Source organism: Aethalodelphis obliquidens, unplaced genomic scaffold (genome assembly GCF_003676395.1).
Source record: "Aethalodelphis obliquidens isolate GAN/ISIS:26980383/991018 unplaced genomic scaffold, ASM367639v1 scaffold14, whole genome shotgun sequence".
Lineage (NCBI taxonomy): Eukaryota > Metazoa > Chordata > Mammalia > Artiodactyla > Delphinidae > Aethalodelphis > Aethalodelphis obliquidens.
This window is the reverse complement of record NW_020837958.1, coordinates 15,197,707-15,224,258: the sequence shown is the minus strand read 5'-3', so window position 1 is coordinate 15,224,258 and position 26,552 is coordinate 15,197,707. Positions and strand designations below refer to the sequence as shown.

At 39.8% G+C, this 26,552-nt stretch overlaps 1 protein-coding gene across 2 annotated transcripts; it reads left to right on the top strand.

The window, feature by feature from the left end:
• Positions 1 to 8,385: 8,385 nt before the first annotated feature.
• On the top strand, positions 8,386 to 25,015 carry DEPDC7 (DEP domain containing 7). Of its 2 annotated transcripts, none has more exons than XM_027115091.1 (9): positions 8,386 to 8,516; positions 16,220 to 16,610; positions 18,425 to 18,552; positions 19,361 to 19,550; positions 22,452 to 22,663; positions 23,743 to 23,885; positions 24,063 to 24,188; positions 24,294 to 24,372; positions 24,693 to 25,015. In XM_027115091.1, the coding sequence occupies exons 1-9, from the start codon at positions 8,444 to 8,446 to the stop codon at positions 24,884 to 24,886; spliced, it is 1,536 nt and encodes a 511-aa protein (XP_026970892.1). In that variant the 5' UTR covers positions 8,386 to 8,443; the 3' UTR covers positions 24,887 to 25,015. The 2 variants fall into 2 exon arrangements, with proteins under 2 accessions (XP_026970892.1, XP_026970893.1); XM_027115092.1 differs by lacking the exon at positions 8,386 to 8,516 and adding an exon at positions 11,306 to 11,393.
• Positions 25,016 to 26,552: the final 1,537 nt, after the last annotated feature.

Sequence of the window (26,552 nt, the reverse complement as noted above, 5' to 3'; positions counted from 1 at the left end):
ATTTGTCTTTTTCTTTTTTGGTCACACTGCATGGCTTGCAGGATATCAGTTCCCCAACCAGGGATTGAACCCAGGCCACAGCAATGAAAGTACAGAATCCTAAGCACTAGACCACCAGGGAACTCCCACAGTTGTCTTTTAAAATTGGGAGAATAGAAGAGTGACAAACAAAAATATATTTACATATTTTTTTATACTTACCTATGTATTTAACCTTACCTGTGCTCTTCATTAATTTATGTGGACTTGAGTTCCTATCTAGTGTCATTTCATCTCAGCCTGATGAAGTATTTCTTTTTAAAAAAATTATATATTTATTTATTTATTGGCTGCGTTGGGTCTTCGTTGCTGTGCGCAGGCTTTTCTCTAGTTGCGGCAAGTGGGGGCTACTCTTCATTGCAGTGAATGGGCTTCTCATTGCGGTGGCTTCTCTTGTTGTGGAGCACAGGCTCTAGGTGCACAGGCTTCAGTAGTTGTGGCACATGGGCTCAGCAGTTGTGGCTCGCGGCCTGTAGAGCGCAAGCTCAGTAATTATGGCACACGGGCTTAGTTGCTCGGTGGCATGTGGGATCTTCCCGGACCAGGGTTCGAACTCGTGTCCCCTGCATTGGCAGGTGGATTCTTAACCACTGCGCCACCAGCGAAGTCCCTGATGAAGTATTTCTTGTAAGACAGTTCTGCTAGTGACAATTCTCTCAGTTTTTGTTTATCTGAGAATGTCTTAATTTCTCTTTCATTTGAAGTATAGTTTTACCGGATATAAAACTTTTGGGTGATAGTCTCTTTCTTTCAGCACTTTGAAATATGCTGTCCCTCTGCACTTCAAGAGTTCTGTGGAGAGGTCATCTGTTAACCAAATTGAGTATCCCTTACTGTTTTTAAGAGCCTCTTTTTGTTTTTAACTTTTGACAGTTTGATGATGATTGCCTAGGTTTGGATTTCTTTGACTTTACCTTCTAGGAGTTTGCTGAGATTTTTGAATGTGTTGATTTAGATTTTTCATCAGATTAAGAAAGTTGTTTGGTCATTAGTTCTTCAAATATTCTTTCTGCCATTTCAGTAAACAAAGGATGTTGCAGCCATAAAGTTATCAGCCACTGCAGCTGCCCCTGATGGTACACCCTGATGGGAATTCAGGATGGAAAAAAACAGGTTGCTGCCACCAAGCCATCAGCCACTGTAGCTGCCCACCCCCCACTCCCATGGTGTGCCCTGAGGGTAATTCAGGATGGAGAAAAGCAGGGTACTGGCCCTAGGTAGCTAAGATGTATGTCACGGGTATAATTTCAATAAGCAGAGACTCTTGTATCTTCCCATACATAGAAAAGCACTAAAATCATTAACTTGAGATGTCTGTTTTTTGTAATTAGCAATAATCTTTTTTTAAAAATGTATTTATTTATTTTTGGCTGCATTGGGTCTTCGTTGCTGCACACGGGCTTTCTCTAGTTGTAGTAAGCGGAGGCTACTCTTTGTTGTGGTGCACGGCCTTCTCATTGTAGTGGCTTCTTTTGTTGTGGAGCATGGGCTCTAGGCACGCAGGCTTCAGTAGTTGTGGCGCACAGGCTCAGTAGTTGTGGCACGCAGGCTCAGTAGTCATGACTCATGGGCTTAGTTGCTCCGCGGCATGTGGGATCTTCCCAGACCAGGGCTCAAACCCGTGTCCCCTGCATTGGCAGGCAGGTTCTTAACCACTGTGCCACCAGGGAAGCCCAGCCATAATCTTTTGATGTTTAACTAAATTTTTTTTTTCCCAGCAAAAACTCCTATATATCCTGGCAACTCTCTTACCTCTTTGGAACAGTTCCTCAGAGTTATCTGAGAGGCTACTATCCTGGGCTATAGACCTCAGTAAGTAGGCCAAATAAAACATAATTCTCAACTTTTAGGTTGTGCAGGTTTTTTTCTGTCAACAGGTGTTTCAGGGACTTCCCTGGCAGTCCAGTGGTTAAGACTCCGTGCTCCCACTGCAGAGGGCACTAGAGGGCACTGATTTGATCCCTGGTCAGGAAACTAAGATCCCACATGCCGTGTTGTGGGCCAAAAATAAATAAATAATAATAATCCCCATGCATACAAAGATATGTACACATTTATATGATCCCATGTGCTACTTCCAGGTCCTTACCTGGCACTGCAGAACTAACTGCTGCTGACTCTTCAAGATTGTTTTTGGGACTTCCCTGGTGGCCCAGTGGTAAAGAATCCGCCTTCCAATGCAGGAGACGCGGGTTCAATCCCTGGTCAGGGAACTAAGATCCCAGAGGCCACGGGGCAACTAAGCCTGCGTGCCACAACTACAGAACCCATGCACTACTGAGCCTGCGTGCCTCAACTAGAGAGAAGCCTGAGCACCGCAACTAACATCTGACACAGCCATATATGAAAAAATATATAAATAAATAAATTTAATTTTAAAAAAGATTGCTTTCACTTGTACTTTCCTTTGAAAATAAAATCCTCTAAAAAACAAAACAAAACAAAAACAGTTGTTTCAAATTAGACTTTTTGCCTTATAATTTCCCAATGTTTCAAGGGGAACCATTCTTTCTAGGATTCACTGTCTAGTGCCATAATTTCCCTGGATCTTAATTATGGGATTTCATCATTTATCCATTCAAAAAACACCAGAATGGCAGGTAACAGTCTTTGTTTACTGAAATGGCAGGCAACATTCTTTGTCCACACACATCTCAAGCAGTGATGATAATTTGATGTCTGCAGTATCTTGCTATTTGGGGTAATGCCTTTTGGTTTTGAAAACAAAAAGAAAAGCAGCTAAGTGGTGACAAATTGAGCGCACTGCTTAAAGCTCTCAGGTACATTTGTAGTCAGCACAAAGTTTTTCAATCCTAAATATAAGCCTCACTGATGATCTATTCTAGCAGTCCCCAAATCTAGCTACAACCTGAAATCATTTAGGGAGTTTATTTCCAAGTGCAAAAGAGATTGAACACTTTTGTACACATCTTACAGGTAATTATTGAATTATATACTCTTGGACTTCCAGGCACCAGTTTATAACAGGCTGCTGCCAAACTACAACTGAAAAGGCCAAAGGAACTAAATAACAAGGGAAAAATCTGCATCAATAAGTAGATAGGATCCAAATGCTCCAAACTTAAAAAAAAAATTCTGGGTGTTGAACGAGACCAGACTGAAGAAAAATAACGCCAGAGATGACATTCAACTTCTCTTCCAAAAACAAAAAACAAGAACAAAAAACAGAATGGTGGTATGGTAAGTAAATAAAGGAGATCTTGGTAGAATCCAACTATCAACCTCTAATTTGGTGGAATAAAGAGTGGCAGAAAGGGAGTTCCCTGGAGGTCCAGTATTTAGGACTTGGCACTTTCACTGCCATGGCCCTGGGTTCAATCCCTGGTCGGTGAACTGGGATCCTGCAAGCCACGTGATGTAGCCAAAGGGGGGTGGGGTGGCAGAAAGAATAAGGTCACAAGACTTTAGGGGAGCAGTCCAACTGAAGGCCACATTTAAAAGGCCTTTGAAAGCCACAGCAGTTGGAAATCCTCAGGGTAAGCACGCCCACACCAAACATAAGCCCGCAGGTGATGTGGTATTTCCCCACCTAGGAGGAAATTGCAATAGGAAAGACATGGAATACAGTCACACAATCTATGTGGAATGGGAGCTGGACCAAATAAAAAGTTAGGAAGCTGACCCTCGTACAGATATTTCACCAAACACAAAAAAGAAACTCTCAGGATGTTGGATTATGGACCTAGTCATGCACATTTACAACAGGAGCTCTCCCACTTAAAGACTGGAGAGGACATACTCAACCACACGACAGTGTGTAATGTGGCGATCCAAGGATGATCTCCTTCCTTTGTCTTTAAGCAAATGTTAGACTTAAATAGACCTCTTTTCTTTCAAGAATGAAAAAATACTGAAAAAACTCAAAATGGAACCTATGGGACAATTCTGCAATGTAAATAAGAGAACTTAATAGCAAGGTGGAGTCTATTTTTTATTCTTTAATTCACCAAGTATTCATTGAATGTCTATTGTGTGCCAAGCACTGTTCTAGGTACTTGGGATATGTTGATGAATCTTAACCACATGGAGATTACACTGGGGGAGAGGGAAGAAACAGACACTAAACATAGATTTTTAGAAGTTAGGACATGTATTAGAAAAGGATAAGAAATTTGGAAAAGAGAAAAAGACCAAGATAAGGAGGGTCTGGATTGCTGAGGGATAAGTATGAGAGATGAGGTCATGACAACAGTATTTAAATAGGATTGTTAAGGAAGTCCTCATCGAGAAGGTGACGTTTAAACCAAAACTTGAATACAGGAGAGTTAGCTGTGGGTTTATTTGGGAAAAGAGCATTGCAGGCAGAGTGAACAACTGTACAGAGACCCCCTAAGGTAGGAATGTGACTGATGTGTTAATAGAACAGGTAGAAACTAGTGTGGCTGGAATGGAATGATGGGTAGCCTTTGCAGAGGTTTAATCTGTGGCATAATCTTACTTATGGTTTAAGGACTATTCTAGCCGCTCTGTTAAAAGAGACTGAAAAGGGTGGGGCAAAGAGAAAAGCAAGAAGACCAATTAGGAAGCTACTATAGTAACCCAGGTAAGAGGTGGTAGCGATTCAGGCCAGAGTAGTAGGAATGGAGGTATTGGGACATGGTCATATTCTGGACATATTTTGAAAATAGAGCCAACAGATTTCCTCATGAATTGGGTGGGTGTATAGTGAGAGAAAAGGAGTTAAGGATGACTCCAAGATATTTGGCCTGAGCTACTATAGAGCTGGAGCTGCTATTAACTTAGCTGGAGAAATTTGTGTGGAAGAGATTTTGAGGGGAAAGATCAGGAGTTTGGTTTTGGACATGTTAAGTTTGGGATGCCTACCGGACATCCAAGTGGAGATGTAGAGCTGGCAGTCAGATAAATGAGGCTGCAGTTTTAATGAAATGTTTACAGTAGAGCTATGATTTGGGGAGCCTTCAAATGGTTTTTTAAAACACGAGGCTGGCTGAAGGAGTGAATGATAGAGGACAAAGCCTGAACTCTGGGACACCTGAACATTATTAGTAGCAGGGAGAAGAGGAGGAATCAGAGGAAGGGAGATGGAGGAATAACAACCAGCGAGACAGGGGAAATATTCAGTGTCATGGGCTGGAAACCAAGTAGTCAGCTTTATAAATTGTGTATCAGATCTTTTCTAGAAAACAGGTTTCAATTCCTTTCTGTTTTCAGTGGCCTCCTCCTCATTTCCCCAACCATTTGGCCACCGAAAACGGGAATGAATATGAGATGGATACCTTTCCTAAAACACAAATAGTCCACTACAACAATTTTGGGGAGGGGGAGCCTTGGTTAAGATATGAGCCTGAAGTTTGATTTAGCCAAACTTTGAGGTGAAAATTTAAAAATTACACTTGCCATGTTTTAATAGTGAAAAAATGGCACTAAATTGCTACCTTAATAAAAAAGTTTTTTCAAAAACTCCAAAAGATTTTTATTCATTATTTTTTTACATTTCTAGATTTACATTTCTAGTTTCCACTGCTAGAGAAAATGGTAGTGCTGGTTGTTTGTTTGGGGGTGATTTAGTGTGTGTGTGTGTGTGTGTGTGTGTGTGTGTATGCAGGATTGCACCAGAACAGTTGTTTCCTGCCTCTAAACTGGCTTAGACAAGTTAGACCAAGCAAAGTTTTCCCATATGCTAAACATAATATTGACCTGACACACTTGTTTAATAATCAATAAAAATGAGTTTAAAGCACTCTGTTAAAAAAAACTGTGCAAAAACTACCTAGCTGCATGCTGTTTTATAGTAGTTTTATAGAACAGAAAGAAAGAGGCTGCAGGCTGTGTAGCAGTGCACTAGGTTCATCCAGAAAGGGATGGACGAAATTTCCTTTCATGTCATAAACTGATTGTGACACTTCTAGATATGAAAGAGATTTTTAATGTTTTTTTAACTAGAGGCTCCTAAACATTAAATTTGGGGAATTCCCTGCTGGTCCAGTGGTTAGGACTCCACGCTTTCACTGCTGAGGGCGTGGGTTCAAAACCTGGTCGAGGAACTAAGATCCTGCAAGCCCCATGGCGTGGCCAAAACAAAAACAAACAACAACAACAAAATTAAAGTTTTAAAAGCATGAAGCTGATATTTTTAAAAGCTCTGTATTTTAATGAGGATAATCATTACTATATAAGACATATACTATGTGCCCAACACGACAGATACTGAAAGAAATCTGAGCGGTTAAGATATTCTCCCTGCCCTGAACAGTTTTCCAACTTTGCTAGGCAATCAAGAGGTGTGTGCTCAAATAATTAGGTAGTATCAGTACGATGGGGCCATAGACAGAAATGTATTTGATAAATGTCATGGGTCTGTAGGGAAGGAATATATCCGTGTAATCTGGAAAAATCTGTCCAGCAAAGAAGGTGGGATTTGAATTAGGCCTCCAAGATACATAGAACGCGGACAAGTAAAAGAGAGCATTTCACCAGGTAAGATAGACAAAGACAGCACAAGCTGGTAAAAATTCTTTGAAATGTTATATAACTCATCAAAATAGTCACTGAGGTCACCTGCCTTTTTCAAAAGACCCAATATTAGTGTTTGTCAAGATTTGCTTTCAGAAATAAGATGAGCTTTTTTTTCCCCAAGTAGTGAGGATGGACTTGTGTGTTCATTCAGTTACACAGCATGGGGTAGACTAAAGTTAATTGGCCTACTGAGTACCTGAAACCCGTCCTAAATTGTATCTTATCTCTGAGATACAGTAGTCAACTGAGTAGTCAACTGAGAAATGACAAAGGAAAGTTCCTTGAACAGAGGTGCGGTTGGGTTTTACTACCACCAGGGGGAGAGAGCGCATTAAAAAAAAGGACAACCCTGGCAACCGTTTCTAAATCTTAGGAGCAGCAATGGCCCACGTCTAACCCGCTAAACTGGGGGCCCTAGGGTCGCAATTTCTTGGTATGTGCTCTTTGAAATAACCACGTTCGTATTCTTCTTAGCATTTTGAAGCAACAACGTGTAGGAGCTTCCTCCAATAAGCTAAGTAATGAACTCCCATTTAAAAATCATTCTGAGGCTTCTCTGGTGGCACAGTGGTTAAGAATCCGCCTGCCAATAGAGCGGACACGGGTTCGAGCCCTGGTCCAGGATGATCCCACATGCCATGGAGCAACTAAGCTCATGCGCCACAGCTACTGAGCCTGCGCTCTAGAGCCTGCGCGCCACAAACCCTGAGACCTTGCGCCACAACTATAGAAGCCCACACGCCTAGAGCCCGTGCTCCACAACAAGAGAAGCCACCGCAATGAGAAGCCTGCACACCGTAACATAGAGTAACCCCCGCTCACTACAACTAGAGGAAGCCCACACGCTGCAATGAAGACCCAATGCAGCCAAAAGTAAAATAAATAAAATAAATTTTTTTAAAAAACCATTCTGGTTTATAACCTGATCACGCAGGCATCCTCCTTCTAAGAAGACATTTATTATATGTACCAAAGGTTTAACATGATTGCAAAAATCCCCAAATTTGAAAAAAAAAAAAAAGCGGGGGGTGGTTAAGTATCTGACAATTGCATTATCGGTCTCTTACGCCACTCATCTTTTCCCAGGTACCCCAGCGCTGGATCCCTGGATTCCCTGTTTTCAAATTCCCCTTAACAGCCCCCTTCCCTTCTTTCCTAACTCTGTCCCTACCCACCTGACCCAGAGTTACTTTGGAGGCCGCACCGATTTCCTTGGCAGCCAGCCCCAAGGCCAGCCAGCTGCCCTCCTGACTGTGACCTCTAGACATTGCTCTCCTGAAACAGATAAAGATTTATTCTTTACAGGTGGGGATGCGTGAAAAACTCGAGGCACTTATCACCGTGACATAATTTTAAGCACTTATGTTCCAGACCCAACAACTAAAATACATGAATTGTTTCGTGTAATCTTCATTTAAAAAATTCCGCGAAGCGGATACTAATACTGCCCTCGCGTCACAGGTGAGGACACAGAAGCCCAAGACAGTTAAACAGCTGGCCGAGCCCCAGACCTAATCCACGGCGGGACGCGCTTTGCACCCAGCTGGTCTGAGCCTGCCGCGCGCATACCTCTGCCTGCGCGTGGGCTGTGCCGACGGCGGGGGTGGGATGCGGGCAGAGTGCGGCTGGCGCGGATTCGCAGGGCGCAGCACCCCGAAATACTTCCCACCTGGCTGTCTCGAAGGCGGGGTCCGCACCTTTTCCTCGCCCGCGGGGCCTCAGGTTACAGTCGGCCCCGGCCTGCACGTGACCGGCGGCGTGCGGCGCGCAGCGGCCGATCACAGGGCGGGGACTGGGCCTGGCGGGAGCCCCGCCCCATCCCGGGCCAGTTAACTGGCGGCCGCTGCGCTGGCGCCCACTTCGTTGTGCGGCGGTCTGGGGCGGCGGTGTCCGCGCGGCTGCGGCTATGGCCACGGTGCGGGAGAAGGCGGCGGCTCTCAACCTGACGGCTTTCCAGAGTCCCGCGCAGAGGCCTCCCAGTAGGTGTCGAGGACCCGGTCTGGGAACGCTGGGGGTCACGGGGCGGGCGGGGGGCGCAGGCTGAGGTTCTCGCGCGGGCGGGTCATCTCGCCAGGTACAGCCAGGTCCATGGCCGCCTCCGAGAGCTCCGCACAGCTGTGGCCGTTCGGGCCGGCGCCCCGCCGGTGAGCTGCTGTGCCGGACCCTGGTGCTCTCGCAGCCAGCTTTCTCCTAAGTTACCCGGACTTTAACTTCACCGCGCACTAGTCTGTGCGCCAGCTGCGTGCCGGGCGCTTGCAGTAGGTCTCCAGACGTGCTGCACATCATTACTGGTTACTATCTCAGCCACAAACCTTGACTCCACAATATGGCCAGGGGCCCAGTGCCTCTGTTGCCCAGTTTGTTGCCCAGACTCTTCCTGGGAGTGGTGAGAGGTTTCTGTTACATTAAGTTCTACCGGCAGGAACTTGGCATAAAAGGTATTTATTAGTTACACTTCCTGGATAAGCAGTATTTCAATGAGTAGAAGTTTTTGATTTTCCTTTTCAATGGTTGCATGAGATAAGGAGAAACACTGGTGAATTTTGCCAGCTTAATCATGTCCTGGGAGGCAGGTTACTTAGGATGTTAGTATGCTAACATCTTGGTTTCTTTAAATTTCCGAACAATTGAACGGAATCGGATGATCGGTTCTAAAATTCCGATTTTAGCATACCCTACGTCTCAGTTAATAGAGTTAAGGGGTACAGATAATACTTGTCTTTTTTGTTTTCCTTTTAGAGAAGTTACAACTTTCCCCCCTTTCTGTAGCTACAATGTGGGTTGCTGTAGGAATTAGTTCCCTTATTATTAAGCCTTTCATTTGTAAAAGCAAACCAGTGAAACTGTGACTCCTTCCTCAAGATGACAGTGGTCAGTGGATTGACGTGGGACAAATTGGGTGCATCTTAGTGCCCCCAGTTTTCTGTTTAACTTACAATTAGTGATGCTCCTTTCAATCTTCAAAATGCTAATGATAAATTGTGATAGAGAACCACTTTTCATTTGTACTTTTCTAAGAACGATCTTAACATTAATCTTACTCTCCAATTAAAAGGATTCAAATAAGCGCATGATGGCTACATTCAGAATTTCTCCAGTGTTTACAGTGTGAAGAGAAGGGAAATACTTCATCGTTTAGGAATATAAAATCAAATAATATTGGAAACAGTCTTGAGAATTCTTTAGGCTTACTTTCTGGGTGAAAGGAATTGCCAAATTGTATGTGATTGAAAGTCCTGTCTTCTCTAACAGCTGAAATTCCTGTTCTGAGCTTTGGTCATTAGTGAACAGGTGCTTCATATAAGGGAATATATATTCAAAATTAAGTAGATGACTCTCAGAGGGAAGAGTTGAAGTGCTGGTCATCGAATTTGAACCCAAGGAAAGGACCACTGTCTTCTGCACACCAGGTGCAGTGGGCAGAGAAGGGCCCACTGTGTTTTCTCATCTGTTTTCGTTGCTACAGTTGGAACCCTACCTGTTATCCTATGTTCATCCCCCTTCCCACTCTTTAGTTGCCTTGTCACAGTCCTAGCGAGCATGGTAATGGGAGCCTGTGTTCTTGGTTCCCTGCCATTCTCTTTCTGTGTCCTCTGGCAAGCAGCTTTGTATTTTTGTTTCTCTACCTATTAGTAATCCTTCCATAGTTTAAAGGGGCTGTAACAACCAGGGACCTGATTTATGTAGAAGAAATAAAGTCTGTATGCTAACCTTTAGTAAGTAATTTGAAGAAATTTGTCTTTTAATATAGACAAGCAAGAAAGTGGTATGTTATCCTGTTATCCCTTTATACTGTAACCTAATTCTTTGAATTCACCTGGTATCACTTTTCCAGGGAGCTCAAAGTACTTCCCATATGCTATCTCATTAATCTGTATGAATTAAAGCAGGGGCCAGTGCCTACTTTTGTTAATAGTTCTCTAAACATATTCTAAAATTGTTCTTTATTTATTTTACGTAGTTTACCTGCAGCCTTCTTTTCAGAGGCAATGTCAGTCTTCAGCATGACATCTCTAATGCTGTGTAAGAAGAAAACAAACTTTGGATTACCAAAACCAATATGCAGTAAAAGTGTTGCAGTATTGATACTGGCGTATAGGAAGTTTTCCCCACTCAGTCACATCTGCCTAGTTTTAACACTCGAAGCACAGCTCTCTACATTTATCTATTTTCATGACGTTTTGGTTAATGTCCAATAAATGTAGTCCTTTTCCTTTGTCTTAACAATTCTGTGAGTAATGTTTTAAAACCTCTTTTGAAAAAAAATAATTCTGAAGAAAAATTCTCTCAAATCCTAAATGATTTAGGATTTTATATACTTGTTATCTTCTGATGAGGAGTGAAATCTTCTGGTATGTGTCACATTTGTCATCTCACCTGCTAGTGGTCTTTATTTGACTGACTACTGTTCAGCACTTGACCTCATCATCCAAGTGGTATGAATAGGTAGAGGGTAAACTCTTTGAGGGTGGGGACTGTGTCTTCTTAGTTCAAAGAAAGGAAGAGGAAGAAAGAGACCTTCCTTTTTTTAACTTTTTAAATAAACTTAAACATTTTTAGAATAGATTTAGATTTACAAAAAGTCACTAAGTTAGCGCTTAGAGTTCCCATATGCCCTTCACTCAGTTTCCCTTATGATTAACATCTTACATTTAGTGTAATACATTTGCCACAATTAGTGAACCGATATTGATAGTCCATACTTTTACTCAGGTTTCCTTAGTTTTTGCCTAATATCCTTTTTCTGTTCCAGGGTCCCATCCAGGATATTACATTACAGTGAATCCACATGTCCTTCGGCTCTTCTAGATTGAGACAATTTCCCCTTTCGTTTTTATACATCTGTTAATTGCTGGGTACGTGCCAGCCACTTTACATATATATCTTAGATGACCTTCACAGTAACTGAGAGCAGTGGAATTAACTCTGTTTTGCACCAGAAAAGTTAGGCAGTTTGCCCAAGATTGCATTATTAGTAATGATGGAGCCAAGAATAGAGAACCAAGTTCTCTGGGACTCCAGAACCCACACTCTCGTCTTTTTCTATTCACAGAACCTAGCACTGTGCCTGCTGCATTAACACAAGTTTCCATGTCTAAAGACATGGAAACCTAGGGTTAACCTAGGGTTTCTGAACCTAGGGTTCAATTAACCTAGGGTTTCTGAACCTCGGCGCTGCTGACATTTTCTTTGTTGTTGCGGGAGCTGGCCTGTCACTGTAGAATGTTAAGCAGTGTCCCTGGCCCCTCTACCCACTAAACATCTGTAGCATTTCTCCCTCAGCTTATAACAACCAAAAATGGCTCCAGACATTGCCAAATGTCCGGGGGGAGTGAAATCACCCACTAAGAACCACTGTGTTAACCCTTCTTTAAAATATTTTAATAGTTGGCAGTAATCTACAACTAACAAGTATTGAATAATTTGAACGTCTGTGAAGTATAAGGAAATTTGAATGAAATAAGGCACTAGCTCACTGTTTCTTTAAGTTTTGTGCAAAACTGCCTAACATAACTCTCTGAATTCTTTTCTTTTGTGTGTGTTGGGGGCGGGGGCAGTGTAATGTCCAAAATTGAAGATAAAATTGTTACATATTCATTTAGAAGTAGCATGTTTTAGTAACTCTTGTGTGTATGTTTACCTTACAGTGGGATCCAGTTTTATAATGTGTCTATTGATCTTCTAAGGAGTTAATATAATCTCACTGATTGAAATGATTATAGAATTGTTTTCACCCTTAAATTGGTTTTCACAGCAGGGCCATAGTTGATGCTGATTATCCCCTTGTGACTTAATGAGTAAATGTAATTTCTTGATCTGCCTTATGACTTGATTTTTAAGGAATTATTATTAGAATAACTTGATTATTTAGTGTACCTTTTTAGAAATAAAGATTTTTTTTTTTTTTTTTTTTTTGCGATACGCAAGCCTCTCACTGTTGTGGCCTCTCCCGTTGCGGAGCACAGGCTCCGGACGCGCAGGCTCAGTGGCCATGGCTCACGGACCCAGCCGCTCCGCGGCATGTGGGATCTTCCCGGACCGGGGCACGAACCCGTGTCCCCTGCATCGGCAGGCGGACTCTCAACCACTGCGCCACCCGGGAAGCCCAGTAAAGATGATTATTAGTAGTGTTACAAATACACATAAGTCCAATATTAGAAGTTTAACTTTTTTATGGCTGGTAAACTTTTTTGGGTAGACTTCAAACACATGCAAAGGATGGGTCTTTGCTTTTGAAAAATGGCTATTGTTTTCACACGGATAAAGAAGAGCCTGCTTGAAAACTGAGTGTTAACTAGCCTAGGTTTATACAGTGCTCAAGAGCATGTGTAGTATGTTATAGATCTAGTTTAAAACAGTTTCTGAGCCTCTTGATAGCTTCTCAAAGCTTTTTATTCGACAGGTCCAATTTGTTCCTATGCTTCATTTCTTACATATTTTGTTTGGTGTTCAATGACTGTGTCTAAATGGAGAGAGATATAATTTTAGTCTCTAAAGTCCTGCAAATCAGCAGTTTAGACCTGAAACATACCTTAAACATAGTGTTTAATTCTTGTATCAGTAAATGAAGAAAACAAATTATAAAAGTTAAGTCTGTTTTTCAGGGTTATCGCAGCTGGTCTCTAGACTTTGATCATTAGGTCATGATGCTTTTAGAACATGCTTAACCAAATGTAAACAAAGAAGCATCAAGATGTAGACAGTGATGAATATTAAAGAATTGTCAAGCTCATATGCAAGTGAAGTTTGAGGACAAGCTGAAGCTTAAATTCTGATTGCTAGACTTACAAAACATTCATTGTATACTTTGGGTCTCTCGAATCCTGTTTAGAAGTCACAATAATTCATCTTACTGGGCCATTGTCAGCGATACCAATGTTCATTTCAGCTCTTAGATGATGATCAATAAGAAGTTTCAAACCAGCATGTGGGGGATCTATGTTCAACTGGTGAAGTCAGCATTAAAAAAACAGGTTATCCTGGTGTGGGTTTTGGCACATTTACTCGTCAAGTCCAGGGTAGATTATGTATTAAAATATCTGTACGAACATGAGTTAGTTTGGGTCTACGGGTGGTGATGCTTAAGGGGAAATATCCCAGGATATTTGCAACCAGGATGCAATGGTTGGGAATTAATGGTCAGTGAGAACAGAGGGGACCTGAAAGGGCTGAATTATATTATGCCTGGAGAACTCTGGAAACATTGTATGGCTCACAGGTGCCTACTATCCTGCTCTAACCTGTTCTTTAATCTTTTATACTTTGTTATCCAACCTGCAAGACTTCCTGATTTTCCATATTTAAACAGCAAGTTAATATGGGGAAATATATTCTTTATTTCTTAATTCCTCTGTGAAGATTAGCCTTTTTCACATCATTGAGGCTCTCACCCCCATCAGTTGTCTTATTGATCTCAAATTAATAACGGAGTCAGCCTTATCTTTTAGGGTTTTTATGCTAACTTACTTGTAGCTCAACTGTTATGATTTATGTGTTTCATCTTTAGTATTATTACTAGCCCAGAAGTCTGTTTTGTTGGTACTTAATAGGCAATCTGAGCTCTACAAGTTTGAACCTTGCTTATTTTCCTTTCCTGTATACTATGGATAGTATATATCATAGAATTATGATAACTATCTTATTTTAGGAGTAATGACTACTAAGTGTTTTTAAATAGCTTGGTTAAGGATTCAAAAATCTTAAAGTTGTTTTTTGTTTGTTTCTTTAATCTCATTGGCTCACTTAAAGCTCTTTCAGTTAATCCAAGTCTTCAATGAAAGGTTAATGCTAAAACTATCTGCTAACTTTTTTTTTTCAAAGCTTTTTTAAAAAAATTATTTATTTATTTTTGGCTGCACTGTGTGTTTGTGGCTTCGCGTGGGCTTTTTCTAGTTGCGGCGAGCGGGGGCTACTCTTCGTTGCAGTGCGCGGGCTTCTCGTTGCGGTGGCTTCTCTTGTTGTGGAGCATGGGCTCTAGGCACAAGGGCTTCAGTAGTTGTGGTGCATGGTGTTAGTTGCTCTGTGGCATATGGGATCTTCCCGGACCAGGGCTCGAACCCATGTCCTCTGCATTGGCAGGGGGATTCTTAACTACTGCACCACCAGGAAAGCCCTGCTGACTTACTTTTTTTTTTTTTTTTTTTGTGGTACGTGGGCCACTCACTGTTGTGGCCTCTCCCGTTGCGGAGCACAGGCTCCGGACGCGCAGGCTCAGCGGCCATGGCTCACGGGCCCAGCCGCTCCGCGGCATGTGGGATCTTCCCGGACCGGGGTACGAACCCGTATCCCCTGCATCGGCAGGCAGACTCTCAACCACTGCGCCACCAGGGAAGCCCTGACTGACTTTTAATATATTTATATTTAAGTACTAAGAAAAGCTAGTATATATTTACTACCTGTAAAACTGAGGGGGAAAAAATACTGAGGGTTTGTTTAATTCACTGAGCCTCAATTTCTTCAAAATAGGGTTATTAATAACTATTTTAGAGAAGTTTATCAGTTTATTAAATGAGAGAAGGCAGAGTCATATTGTAAGTCCTCAAATGTTAGCTACTATTAATAATATAATGAAGATTTGAAAAAAGACTAAAGAACAGACATTAAGTTCATTTAAATCTCAGCTATAATCTCTGGTATGTTAGGAAGTTAAGAATATTAAATGCTAATCCTCCTTTTATTTAGTCATAGTGGCTGGAAACAGTACAGCTACTCCTAGTTCTGGATACCAGGGGAATGACCTGGACATATTTTGAGATTCCACCCAGTGCATGATTCTGGCTCTACTCAGTAGAGACTAAATACAGTACCGGTAGTAAGTCTAGTTTCAGCTTGATTTATCTAGTTGAGTCTCCATAATTCAGTTCTTAAAACTGCTCACATATTTGGAAAACTAGCATCAATTACGTCCTTCTTTGTTTAGTAATGAATTATGAAGTATCTGGAATTTTTTTTTTTTTTTTTTTTTTTTTGCGGTACGCGGGCCTCTCACTGTTGCGGCCTCTCCCACTGCGGAGCACAGGCTCCGGACGCACAGGCTCAGCAGCCATGGCTCACGGGCCCAGCCGCTCCGCGGCATGTGGGATCTTCCCGGACTGGGGCACGAACCCGTGTCCCCTGCATCGGCAGGCGGACTCTCAACCACTGCGCCACCAGGGAAGCCCTGGAATTTTAAAATATAATTTTGATAATTAAAAACAATCTTGCTGGGACTTCCCTGGAGATCCCATGAGATCACCATGTCAAAGAGGTCTTTTCTGACCTCCTATCTAAAACACCATTCTCTTTCTTACCTGGCTTTATTTTTCTTCTTGGCACTGATCTAACATATACATAGTGTCTGTATCTTCCCACAAAGAATAAGTCTATAAGAACAGGGACTTTATTTTGCCCACTCTTGTATCCTAGCACATAGAACAGTGTTTAGCATATAGTAGGCACTACGTTTTTTTTTTTGCGGTACGCGGGCCTCTCACTGTTGTGGCCTCTCCCGTCGCGGAGCACAGGCTCCGGACACGCAGGCTCAGCACTACATTTTTTAATGAGTTGCTACTAATAATTTCATATTTCAATAATAAGCTGCCCTCATAATTGTTTCTTATTAATAACTTTGGAGGTTTGCTTAAGGATTGCTTAGACCTTATTACAAATGAGTGCGGTAACTCTGTGATTTTTCCCATTCCAGGTTTCAGTGTAGCCCAGAAGCCATTTGGAGCCACATACGTATGGAGCAGCATTATAAACACTCTTCAAACACAAGTGGAGGTGAAAAAACGAAGGCATCATTTAAAAAGACACAATGACTGTTTTGTTGGTTCGGAAGCTGTGGATGTCATTTTTTCTCACCTAATTCAGAATAAATACTTTGGTGATGTAGATATTCCTCGGGCCAAAGTGGTGAGAGTGTGTCAAGCACTTATGGACTACAAAGTATTTGAAGCAGTTCCGACCAAAGTCTTTGGAAAAGACAAAAAACCTACATTTGAAGATAGTAGTTGCAGCCTTTATAGATTCACAACGATACCTAACCAAGACAGTCAATTAGGCAAAGAGAACAAACTGTTTTCACCTTCCAGGTTAGTCTATGTTAGATTTTCATTTAATATTGGCAGGGGGAGGTACCTCTTTAGTGCAGTAGGTAGCGTGTCTCATGATATTGGCAGGATTTTGTCTACTTTTTTTGTTAGTTTGTTTGTTTTTTGTTTTTTGCATTACGCGGGCCTCTCACTACTGTGGCCTCTCCCGTTGCGGGGCACAGGCTCCGGACGCACAGGCTCAGCGGCCATGGCTCACGGGCCCAGCCGCTCCGCGGCATGTGGGATCTTCCCAGACGGAGGAATGAACCTGTGTCCCCTGAATTGGCAGGCGGACTCTTAACCACTGTGCCACCAGGGAAGCCCTTGTCTACTTTTTAATGAGATGCTGACTGTCTGTTATTTTTGGAACAGTAAATTAGGCTAAAATCTGGGTCTGTGGGTAAATTTGATAAAGTAGAGCAAACCTTTGTTTATTTGGTATCTCCTAGAATTCTCGTTTGTTCATATATTTAGCAGAAACCATCAACAAACTTTGATTTTTCTGCTTCAGGTTACAATTAGAGTATAAAAAATGTTAGAGAGTTTATACACTAAGTGGTATGAGAACAGGAGAGGTGAAGACAAGCAGGTGGGTTGTCGCTAGAATCCAGAAAATAGCAGATGTGAAATATGAAAGGAGCCAGTATGCAGAAAGTTTCATAGGACATTTTAAGGAGTTTGCACGTGATCACACAGATGTTGGAGAGGCCACAGAAAGATGTTAAGCATGATGAGATTGTATTTTAAGTAGCTATATGGACAGCCTAATGGGGAGAGGAATCTTGGAATATTGTGGTCTACAGATGAGGGGGAAGTAGGCAGCAGTGGTGGAGAAGCAGGAGTCATTTAAAGGGAGCCTGGGGGACAGAATTGTAGAACCCAGTGATTGAAATGGGTGTAGGTGATAAGTGCATAGCTAACTTAGTTATTTGTCATGAGATAAAACTTCTCCCTTTTATTCCCCTCAGCTAAGCTTTGAAAAGGTGACCACGTAATTGAAGCTCTTACAATTCAGATCTGACCCAAAGTCAGAGTTTTAGTGTATTGACTTTCAAATGTTTTTTTAAACTCTAAAACATGATAAAATTTATCTCTCTCTATATAAGAAGGAAGTAGGAGAATAAGGTAGGGCACAGTCAGTACTTTCCAAATGTAGGTCCATGTGCTTTATCTGAAACCTTTGGGAACAAATGCGTTTAGGAATTTGGAACTTTGGAGATTTTAGAAAGGTCATTATGTACATATATCATTTACTAGATCACACTCTGAGAGGGGTCTGGGATAGCATCTGGTAATCAAACACATTAGTATTTCTGCAGTGAAAATATTCACACTAACTGGGATAGATAAAGGCTGTGATAGTCTCAGAACAGGTTTTGTCACTATATGAATTCTGAATAAACTTTAAGTTTTATAAAGCTTTTTGGGTTTCAGAATTATGAATAAGACATTATAGTTCTGTATTTGAGCACTATCTACCAGAGAATGCCCCAGAAAGAGAGATAACTAATAAAAACAGTAAGCATAATGAAGTTTGACTGTGTTTGATTATGTTTTAAAATTGGCGACTAACGTTTTAGTCATTGAATTACTTAAATCTAAATGCTCAAAGGAGAATTTATGTAGAGTGTGTATATTCAGGCTTGAGAAAGAAGGTGGGATGTTTTTATATTTCATTCTACTCTTAGAATTTGTATTTGTTATGTTTTTGCTCTGAAATACATAAACTTTCTAGAAACTCTTAGCTCTCAGATTCAAAAATATTTCTGTAGGCTTACTAGTAAACAGGAATTTATGAAATAAATTCATTTTAGGTATGCAGATGCATTATTTAAGTCCTCTGATATCAAATCTGCAAGTTTAGAGGATCTGTGGGAAAATCTGAGTTTAAAGCCTGCCGAATCCCCTCACGTAAATGTCTCTGCAAACTTGTCTCCACAAGGTAAGCTAAAGATGATACAGGAAGAAATAGAAGACTAACTTCAAATAAAGTTATTTAAATTTTTTCAATCTTAACCTTTATTAGAATTTAGATATTCAGAGCATAAAGAAAGAGCACACTGTGTATTAAAGCTGTTTATATTAGGTTTTAACAGAGGTCTATTATCTTTAACAAATAGATCAGTGTTGCAATTCTGGAACACTGACTTTTGTCCTATCAGCTGGCAGAGATTCAAATCTGAAATGTTTTACATGCAGATTTTAAAAAATTTATTTGAAATCTGCTCTCAGATATATCTTTCCCTAAAATTTTATTAGGTTAAATAAAAATTTGAGAATTATATTAAAACATTAACAGGGTTATATGTTCTTCCTTGTCTGTGGCAATGGAATGTGGTTTTAATGACTGATTTCCACCTTCCCTCCCCCATCCCATTTGTGGAAACCCTGAGCGGAATAATCTGCAGCCAATGGTTTCAAACCAGTTTTCAGATTGAATGAATCATTCTTTCTTCCAAGGTCCTTATTAACATGTTATATGACTTGATCTCTTATCAAGCCATATTGCTTTTTACAGTACAAAAATGAAAAGAATTCCTGTTGTCCAAAGTCTGTTCTCCTACACTTTAAACAAATCTTGAATTGTTTTACTTTGTTATAAGAAACTACTTCATAAAATTGACTCTCTCTCTTCTTTTTTTTTTCTTTTGCCACAAGTTTATTAGCTTAGACCTGCCTAGGCAGATATTGTGGTGAGCATGTAGTAACTATTAATCGTTACCTTTCCCCTTGTTATTTTCCCTGTGCAGTTGTTAATGAAGTATGGCAAGAAGAAACAGTTGGGCGTCTGCTACAACTTATAGACCTTCCACTCCTTGACTCCCTCCTCAAACGGCAAGAGGTGGTACCTAAAGGTACTCAACCTAAGAGGCAGCCTGACTTGGTCAGCAACAGGAACTATCTGGATCGAGGGATTCTCAAGGCTTACAGTGAATCTCAGTATGTGGAAATACATATAATAATTTGAGTGTGTATAGGAAGATATTAGTTTTAAGATAATCTTTTGACTTCTTCTGTCCATACAATCAGATATGCTTTGTCAATTGATATTATCAGTATTGGGAAAAATGAACAAAATTACCTTGGTCAAAATTACCGAGATTTAAATGTCATTATTTTTCATATTCATTTTTGTTTCACATATATCTCACTTGCACATCAAGTGAAGAAAATTATTATGTTCCATCTTCTTTGTTAAAATGGAGGGCTGTCTGCTCTCTTAAAGCTGTCTGGTCTTCAGACGGACCTGGAACAAAATGAACAGATTTGTCAAATTCTTAGACTCCTTTGACTATATATGCTTTTATAGTCTTCTAGAATGTGTATTAAATATGTGTTTTTCGAAATTGAGTTACTTGTAGTGAGGTGGATGGACCTAGAGACTGTCACACAGAGTGAAGTAAGTCAGAAAGAGAAAAACAAACACCATATGCTAACACATATATATGGAATCTAAAAAGAAACAAAAATGGTTCTGATGAACCTAGGGGCAGGACAGGAATAAAGACGCAGATGTAGAGAATGGACTTGAGGACAAGGGGAGGGGGAAGGGTAAGCTGGGACAATGTGAGAGACTGGCATGGACATATATACAGTACCAAATGTAAAATAGATAGCTAGTGGGAAGCAGCCGCTTAGCACAGGGAGATCAGCTCAGTGCTTTGTGACCACCTAGAGGCGTGGGATAAGGAGGGTGGGAGGGAGATGCAAGAGGGAGGGGATATGGGGATGTATGTATACATATAGCTGATTGACTTTGTTATACTGCAGAAACTAACACAACATTATAAAGCAATTATAGTCCAATAAAGATGTTTAAAAAAAAGAATATATACTTATCCCATATGTATTATTATAAGTTAAGCATATATATATATTTATTGCATCACCAACTTCCTGGTTGTTGTGATAAAAATCTATTATTTTATATTGAGTTTACTATACTGTTCATACATGAGTCCTCTTTTAAGAATTAGTTCTGCCATTATATTTAGTTTTACAACCATATTAAAAATAACGATTAAAAACAACTAAGTATGTTTTTAAATTAACTAGTTTTATTAAAGAAACATCATGGAATAACTCTTGCTCTCACCTCTGACTACACTCTCCTGATTAAAAATTTGAAGGCTTAACTCCAGGTGCTAAGGGAATTATGATTTCATTTTTCCTTAAGGAGGAGTTCTATATTCCTTATAACCTTGAAACTCTTCCCCTAAGTAAAATTATTAAATGTTAAAATCTTGTATTTTCTAGTTTACTTTTTAGTGATTTTTGCCTTAGCAGATAGTGTTCCAGTAGTTAGGAAGATGCAAATGTTTGAAAGGAATACAACTTATATTTTTACTATACTTTACCATTTCTGCATTCTAATGAATTATTAATAAACAACTGAATGTCAAAAGGTACCTTAAACCCTTATGTGAAAAAATTAATCCCAACATACTACTTATTGAACTCTATATAAAGAGGAAGCTTATTATTCTACAAGAATTTAAATTACATTTCTACAATCTAAAGTAACATGTGAAAAAAATTTATGATTACCTTAAATTTTAAGTACAGAATCAGAAATTGACCTTAAAGTTCATCTATCTACATCTTATGATGAAGCTGATGACTAGAGGAAATGACATGACCTGGGTGGTGGCAGAATTAATTGTCCTGAGTCCACAGCAGTGGAGGACATGATTTTTTTTTAAACTATATATATTAACAAATTGAATATTAAAAGTTAGTCATTCTGCAGATAAATGGATAAAGAAGATGTGGCACATATATGCAATGGAATATTACTCAGCCATAAAAAGAAACAAAATTGAGTTATTTGTAGCGAGGTGAATGGACCTAGAGACTGTCATACAGAGTGAAGTAAGTCAGAAATTGAAAAACAAATACTGTATACTAACACATATATATGGAATCTAAAAAAAAAAAAAGGTTCTGAAGAACCTAAGGGCAAGACAGGAATAAAGATGCAGACGTAGAGAATGGACTTGAGGACACAGGGAGGGGAAAGCGTAAGCTGGGACGAAGTAAGAGAGTGGCATGGACATATATACACTACCAAATGTAAAATAGATATAGCTAGTGGGAAGCAGCTGCATAGCACAGGGAGATCAGCTCGGTGCTTTGTGACCACCTAGAGAGATGGGATAGGGAGGGTGGGAGGGAGACGCAAGAAGGAGGAGATATGGGGATATATGTATATGTATAGCTGATTCACTTTGTTATACAGCAGAAATACACCATTGTAAAGCAATTATACTCCAATAAAGACATTAAAAAAAAAACTTAGTCATTCTGTTCCTTGAAATGTAGCAATTTTCTTAAGTTACCCAACTGGCATTTTATTAGAAATGGTAATTAATAGTTAATTATTTTGAAACCGTACCTTATCTTCCTGTATTCTCTTCTAGCCAAAGTCAGAGATGATAGATCATACACAGAGCTTTGAAGTAAGCAATACTATATTAGAAAAATGCTGGTCTAAGAGTCAGATCTGGGATCTAGCCCTACCTGGGACCCTGAGCAAGCAACTTAGAGTTTCTGGACCTCCATAGTAAATTTAAGGAGCAGAGTTTGAATTTTGATGTTTTTCTCAGGCCTATATTGTAGTGGATGGATTCTGTTTTCACTTAAAAAAAAAAAGACATATTAAACCCAACTTTTTATCTGTGATTCATGATCTAACTATATATTAAAAAGAATTACACATCTCTTTATCTAGGTGTTTAGAGATTTATTCTGGTAGGAAACTTGAAATAGCTAGTAAATTAGGTACTGAGTGTATGTTGGTTATCCTTTGCTTTTTAAAATAATAATTATTTTCTCCCATAGGGAAGATGAGTGGCTTTCTTCAGCAATTGACTGCTTGGAATACCTTCCAGACCAGATGGTTGTAGACATAAGCAGAAACTTTCCTGAGCAACCAGATAGAACAGACTTAGTGAAAGAACTTCTGTTTGATGCCATTAGCAAATATTACAGTAGTAGGGAACCTCTGTTAAATCACCTATCTGATGTTCATAATGGAATTGCAGAACTCCTAGGTAAGTAAGATGTTACTGGATACAAGAATTTCTCTTTTGGAGGGAACAGGAAAACGTTACTTGTCCTCAAAATTAACCAAAATGGTACTACTTCAAGCTGAGAGTGGATCTGGATTAATCCATGGAAAGTGTGTTTTTTCCAAAACTTCTAGGCCTCATTTGGAAAGAGGCTTTAATAAGCTCTGAAGTTATTCAGGGAATTCTGGTTGCTACAGGCGAATGCTGCTCTCATTCACTGGAAGCTTAATAAGCATAGAGTAGCAGTTCTCTTTTTCAGAAAGTGTTATCAGCACTATCACCATTCCCCCTTCATTCTCTTCACAATGGCAGACACTCTGCTTTGTCTCTGTACCAGTGAGCCAGACTGTTCCATATGGCTTGTTGAAAACAAGTTGCAGGTTTCAGAGAATCCTTTATTTTTCTCAGGTAGAGTTGGATACATCAGTACTGTATACAAAGTGTACCCTCGAAATGTAGTGAATTATTGGAAAACATAGACTGAGAATTTATTTACAAACCAAGTTAGATTTAACATCTTAAGATTTGTGTACAACAAGGACTTAGGACTGGCCAATTTGAGTATAGGCTTTTTTTTTTTTAATTATTTATTTTTGGCTGTGTTGGGTCTTCGTTGCTGCGTGCGGGCTTTCTCTAGTTGCGGCAAGCAGGGGCTACTCTTCCTTGAGGTGCATGGGCTTCACATTGCGGTGGCTTCTCTTGTTGCAGAGCATGGGCTCTAGGCACGCGGGCTTCAGTAGTTGTGGCATGTGGGCTCAGCAGTTGTGGCGCACAGGTTTAGTTGCTCTGCGGCATGCGAGATCTTCCCGGACCAGGGATTGAACCTGTGTCCGCTGCATTGGCAGGTGGATTCTTAACCACTGTGCCACCAGGGAAGTCCCAAGTACAGGCTTTCTTGATGGTATTGGTCATTCATTGTAATTCCTAGTCTTTTTGTTTTGCTTTTGAACATCATTTTGGATAAGTTTACTGATTAGCATAAGCTCTGACTTGAATTTTGTTCCCTTTGATATAGTCGTGTCTGGTCAAAATTAAAAGCATTTTTTTTCTTTTGACTGAAGTGAATGGGAAGACTGAAATAGCATTAGAAGCTACTCAGCTCTTTCTAAAGCTTTTGGATTCCCAAAATAGAGAAGAATTTAGAAGACTACTGTATTTCATGGCTGTTGCAGCACATCCTTCTGAATTGAAATTACAGAAAGAAGTAAGTCTTTTGTCTAAATGTTAATTGTATTCAGTATCTGTAATATTTATAGGACATATCCGTCATCAGCATCAATTATGCTGAAATGGATAGTAGCTATTAATATTTAACATTCCCTTTTATATTACAATTCTTAAAAATATATACCGTTGGGTGTGTGTTGTTTTATTTTTATAGAGTGACAACCGAATGGTTGTGAAAAGGATATTCTCAAAAGCTATTGTTGACAATAAAAATTTATCCAAAGGCAAAACTGATCTTCTGGTACTCTTTTTAATGGATCATCAAAAAGATGTTTTTAAGGTAAAACTCTGAAAGTAGTTAAGTTGATCTTATGTAATAGATCACTAGATTAAAATGCATTAGAATAATGTTCCATGTTCCTTTTTTTTTTTTTTTTTTTTTGAGATTCCTGGAACTCTACATAAAATTGTCAGTGTTAAGCTCATGGACATTCAGAAGGGGAGAGATCCAAACAGAGACACAGGTAATCTGAGAAATACTACTTCCATGTCTCACGAGGATAAATTCCTGGTGTTTATTTGAAAGTGTTTTGCTGTAAGTAGTTGTACTTTAATTTCAGCTAGACTCTAATCAATCTCCTCAGAGCCATCCAGACTTAGCTGAGAGCCTCCTTATGTCAAAAAGCAACTTGACAGGGTTCGAAAGTCAGCAGTGCTTAGCATCTTTACATGCATTTTACAAAATGGGGAAAAATATATATAAGTATAAAAGTGTTGCTTGATTTTTCTAGTTAAGTCTGAGGAATAGATTCATTAACTGAACTTTTTACTTTTAAACTTTAAGGATATATTTATTGCCAGAGAATTGATCAAAGTGATTATTCTGACCATACAAGGAAGACAACCAAGGATGAGCTAATGAATTTACTAAAAAATATTGATGAGGATTCAAAACTTTCTGCCAAAGAGAAGAAAAAATTGCTAGGTCAGTTCTATAAGTGTCACCCAGACATCTTTATTGAGTATTTTGGGGACTGAGTGTTCCAGTGTCTGTATATAACTTGTGTATTTTAAGAATAAATTATGTATCCTAAAGATCCAATCACATTGTAATATTGGATGTTCTTCTAGATATGAAACTGTACTTAATAAAACTTTTTTGTATAACTTTTTGTGTCTGAAACTGAGTATTAGATGGTGTATTGCTGTTAAGTATTGACCTCTTTTAGGTGGGTTGATTTATAATTATTGTGCACGACACTTAATAGAACATCCTAGGAATTTAAATGATATGACATTGCAGTGTTTATATAAGAAAGTATTAAACAGTAAGGAAGTCTGTAATTACAAGTTAATAGGAGTATGGTTTGTACCTTGAAAGGTATACTTCTTAAAGATACAAGATAGAAACTTAGGCTATGCTACAGTGAATTTGTCAATTACCATAAACTGTAGACAAGTAAAAATTGAGCTGTCCTAATGCTTTTGAAAACTTCAACATCTTTTAAAGCTTATTGTGGAAAATTTCAAACATATATAAATATGGGGAGAACAGAATAATGAACTCTCATGTACTCATCATCCAGTTTCAACAGTTGTCAACCCATGGCCAATCTTGTTTAATCTATTCTGTGCTCCCACCTCAGCAAATTTCATATATCCTATCACTTCATCTATTAAGTTTCAGTATGTATAGCTAAAAGATAAGGACATTAAAAACATAACCACAGGGACCTCCCTGGTGGCTCAGTGGTTAAGAATCCGCCTGCTAATGCAGGGGACATGGGTTCGAGCCCTGGTCCAGGCAGATCCCACATGCTGCGGAGCAACTAAGCCCATGTGCCACAACTACTGAGCCTGCACTCTGAAGCCCGCGAGCTACAACTACTGAGCCCATGTGCCACAACTACTGAAGCCCGTACACATAGAGCCTGTGCTCTGCAACAAGAGAAGCCACCGCAATAAGAAGGCTGCACGCCGCAGTGAAGAGTAGCCCCTGCTCACTGCAGCTAGAGAAAGCCTGCACACAGCAACAAAAACCCAACGCAGACAAAAATAAAAAATTAAATTTAAAAAAACATAACCACAGTGTCATTACACACAAAGCCACAATTCCTTAATATCATCAAAATGCATTCAGTGTTCACATTTTCTGATCTCAAATGATTTTGACAGTTTATTCAAATAGGGATCTAAACAAAGTTCATAAAGTGCAATTGGTTAATGTGCTTCTTAAATCTTTTACTCGAGGTTTTTCTCTTTATCCCTCCTTCCTTCTCCTTTTCTCTCTTTCTGTCATTGAATAAACCTGGTCATCTGTTCTTGAGTTTCCCACAGTCTGGATTTAGCTGATTGCAAGCCTGTACTATCCTTTATCATGTTCCTCTGTGTCCTTCATTTCTTGTAAATTAGAGCTAAACTCTTCAACTTTTTATCCAAGTTAATGATTACTTTGGAACTACTGCACTGTCAAGATGTACTTGGCAAATAGACGTGCAATATAATACTTTTATAATACAATTTTAAATTGTGCATCTTCACAAAAATAAAACCAAAAGATTAAAGTGAGGCTGAGGGCTTCCCTGGTGGCGCAGTGGTTAAGAGTCCGCCTGCCAGTGCAGGGGACACGGGTTCGAGCCCTGGTCTGGGAAGATCCCACATGCTGCAGAGCAAAGAAGCCCGTGCTCCACAACTACTGAGCCTG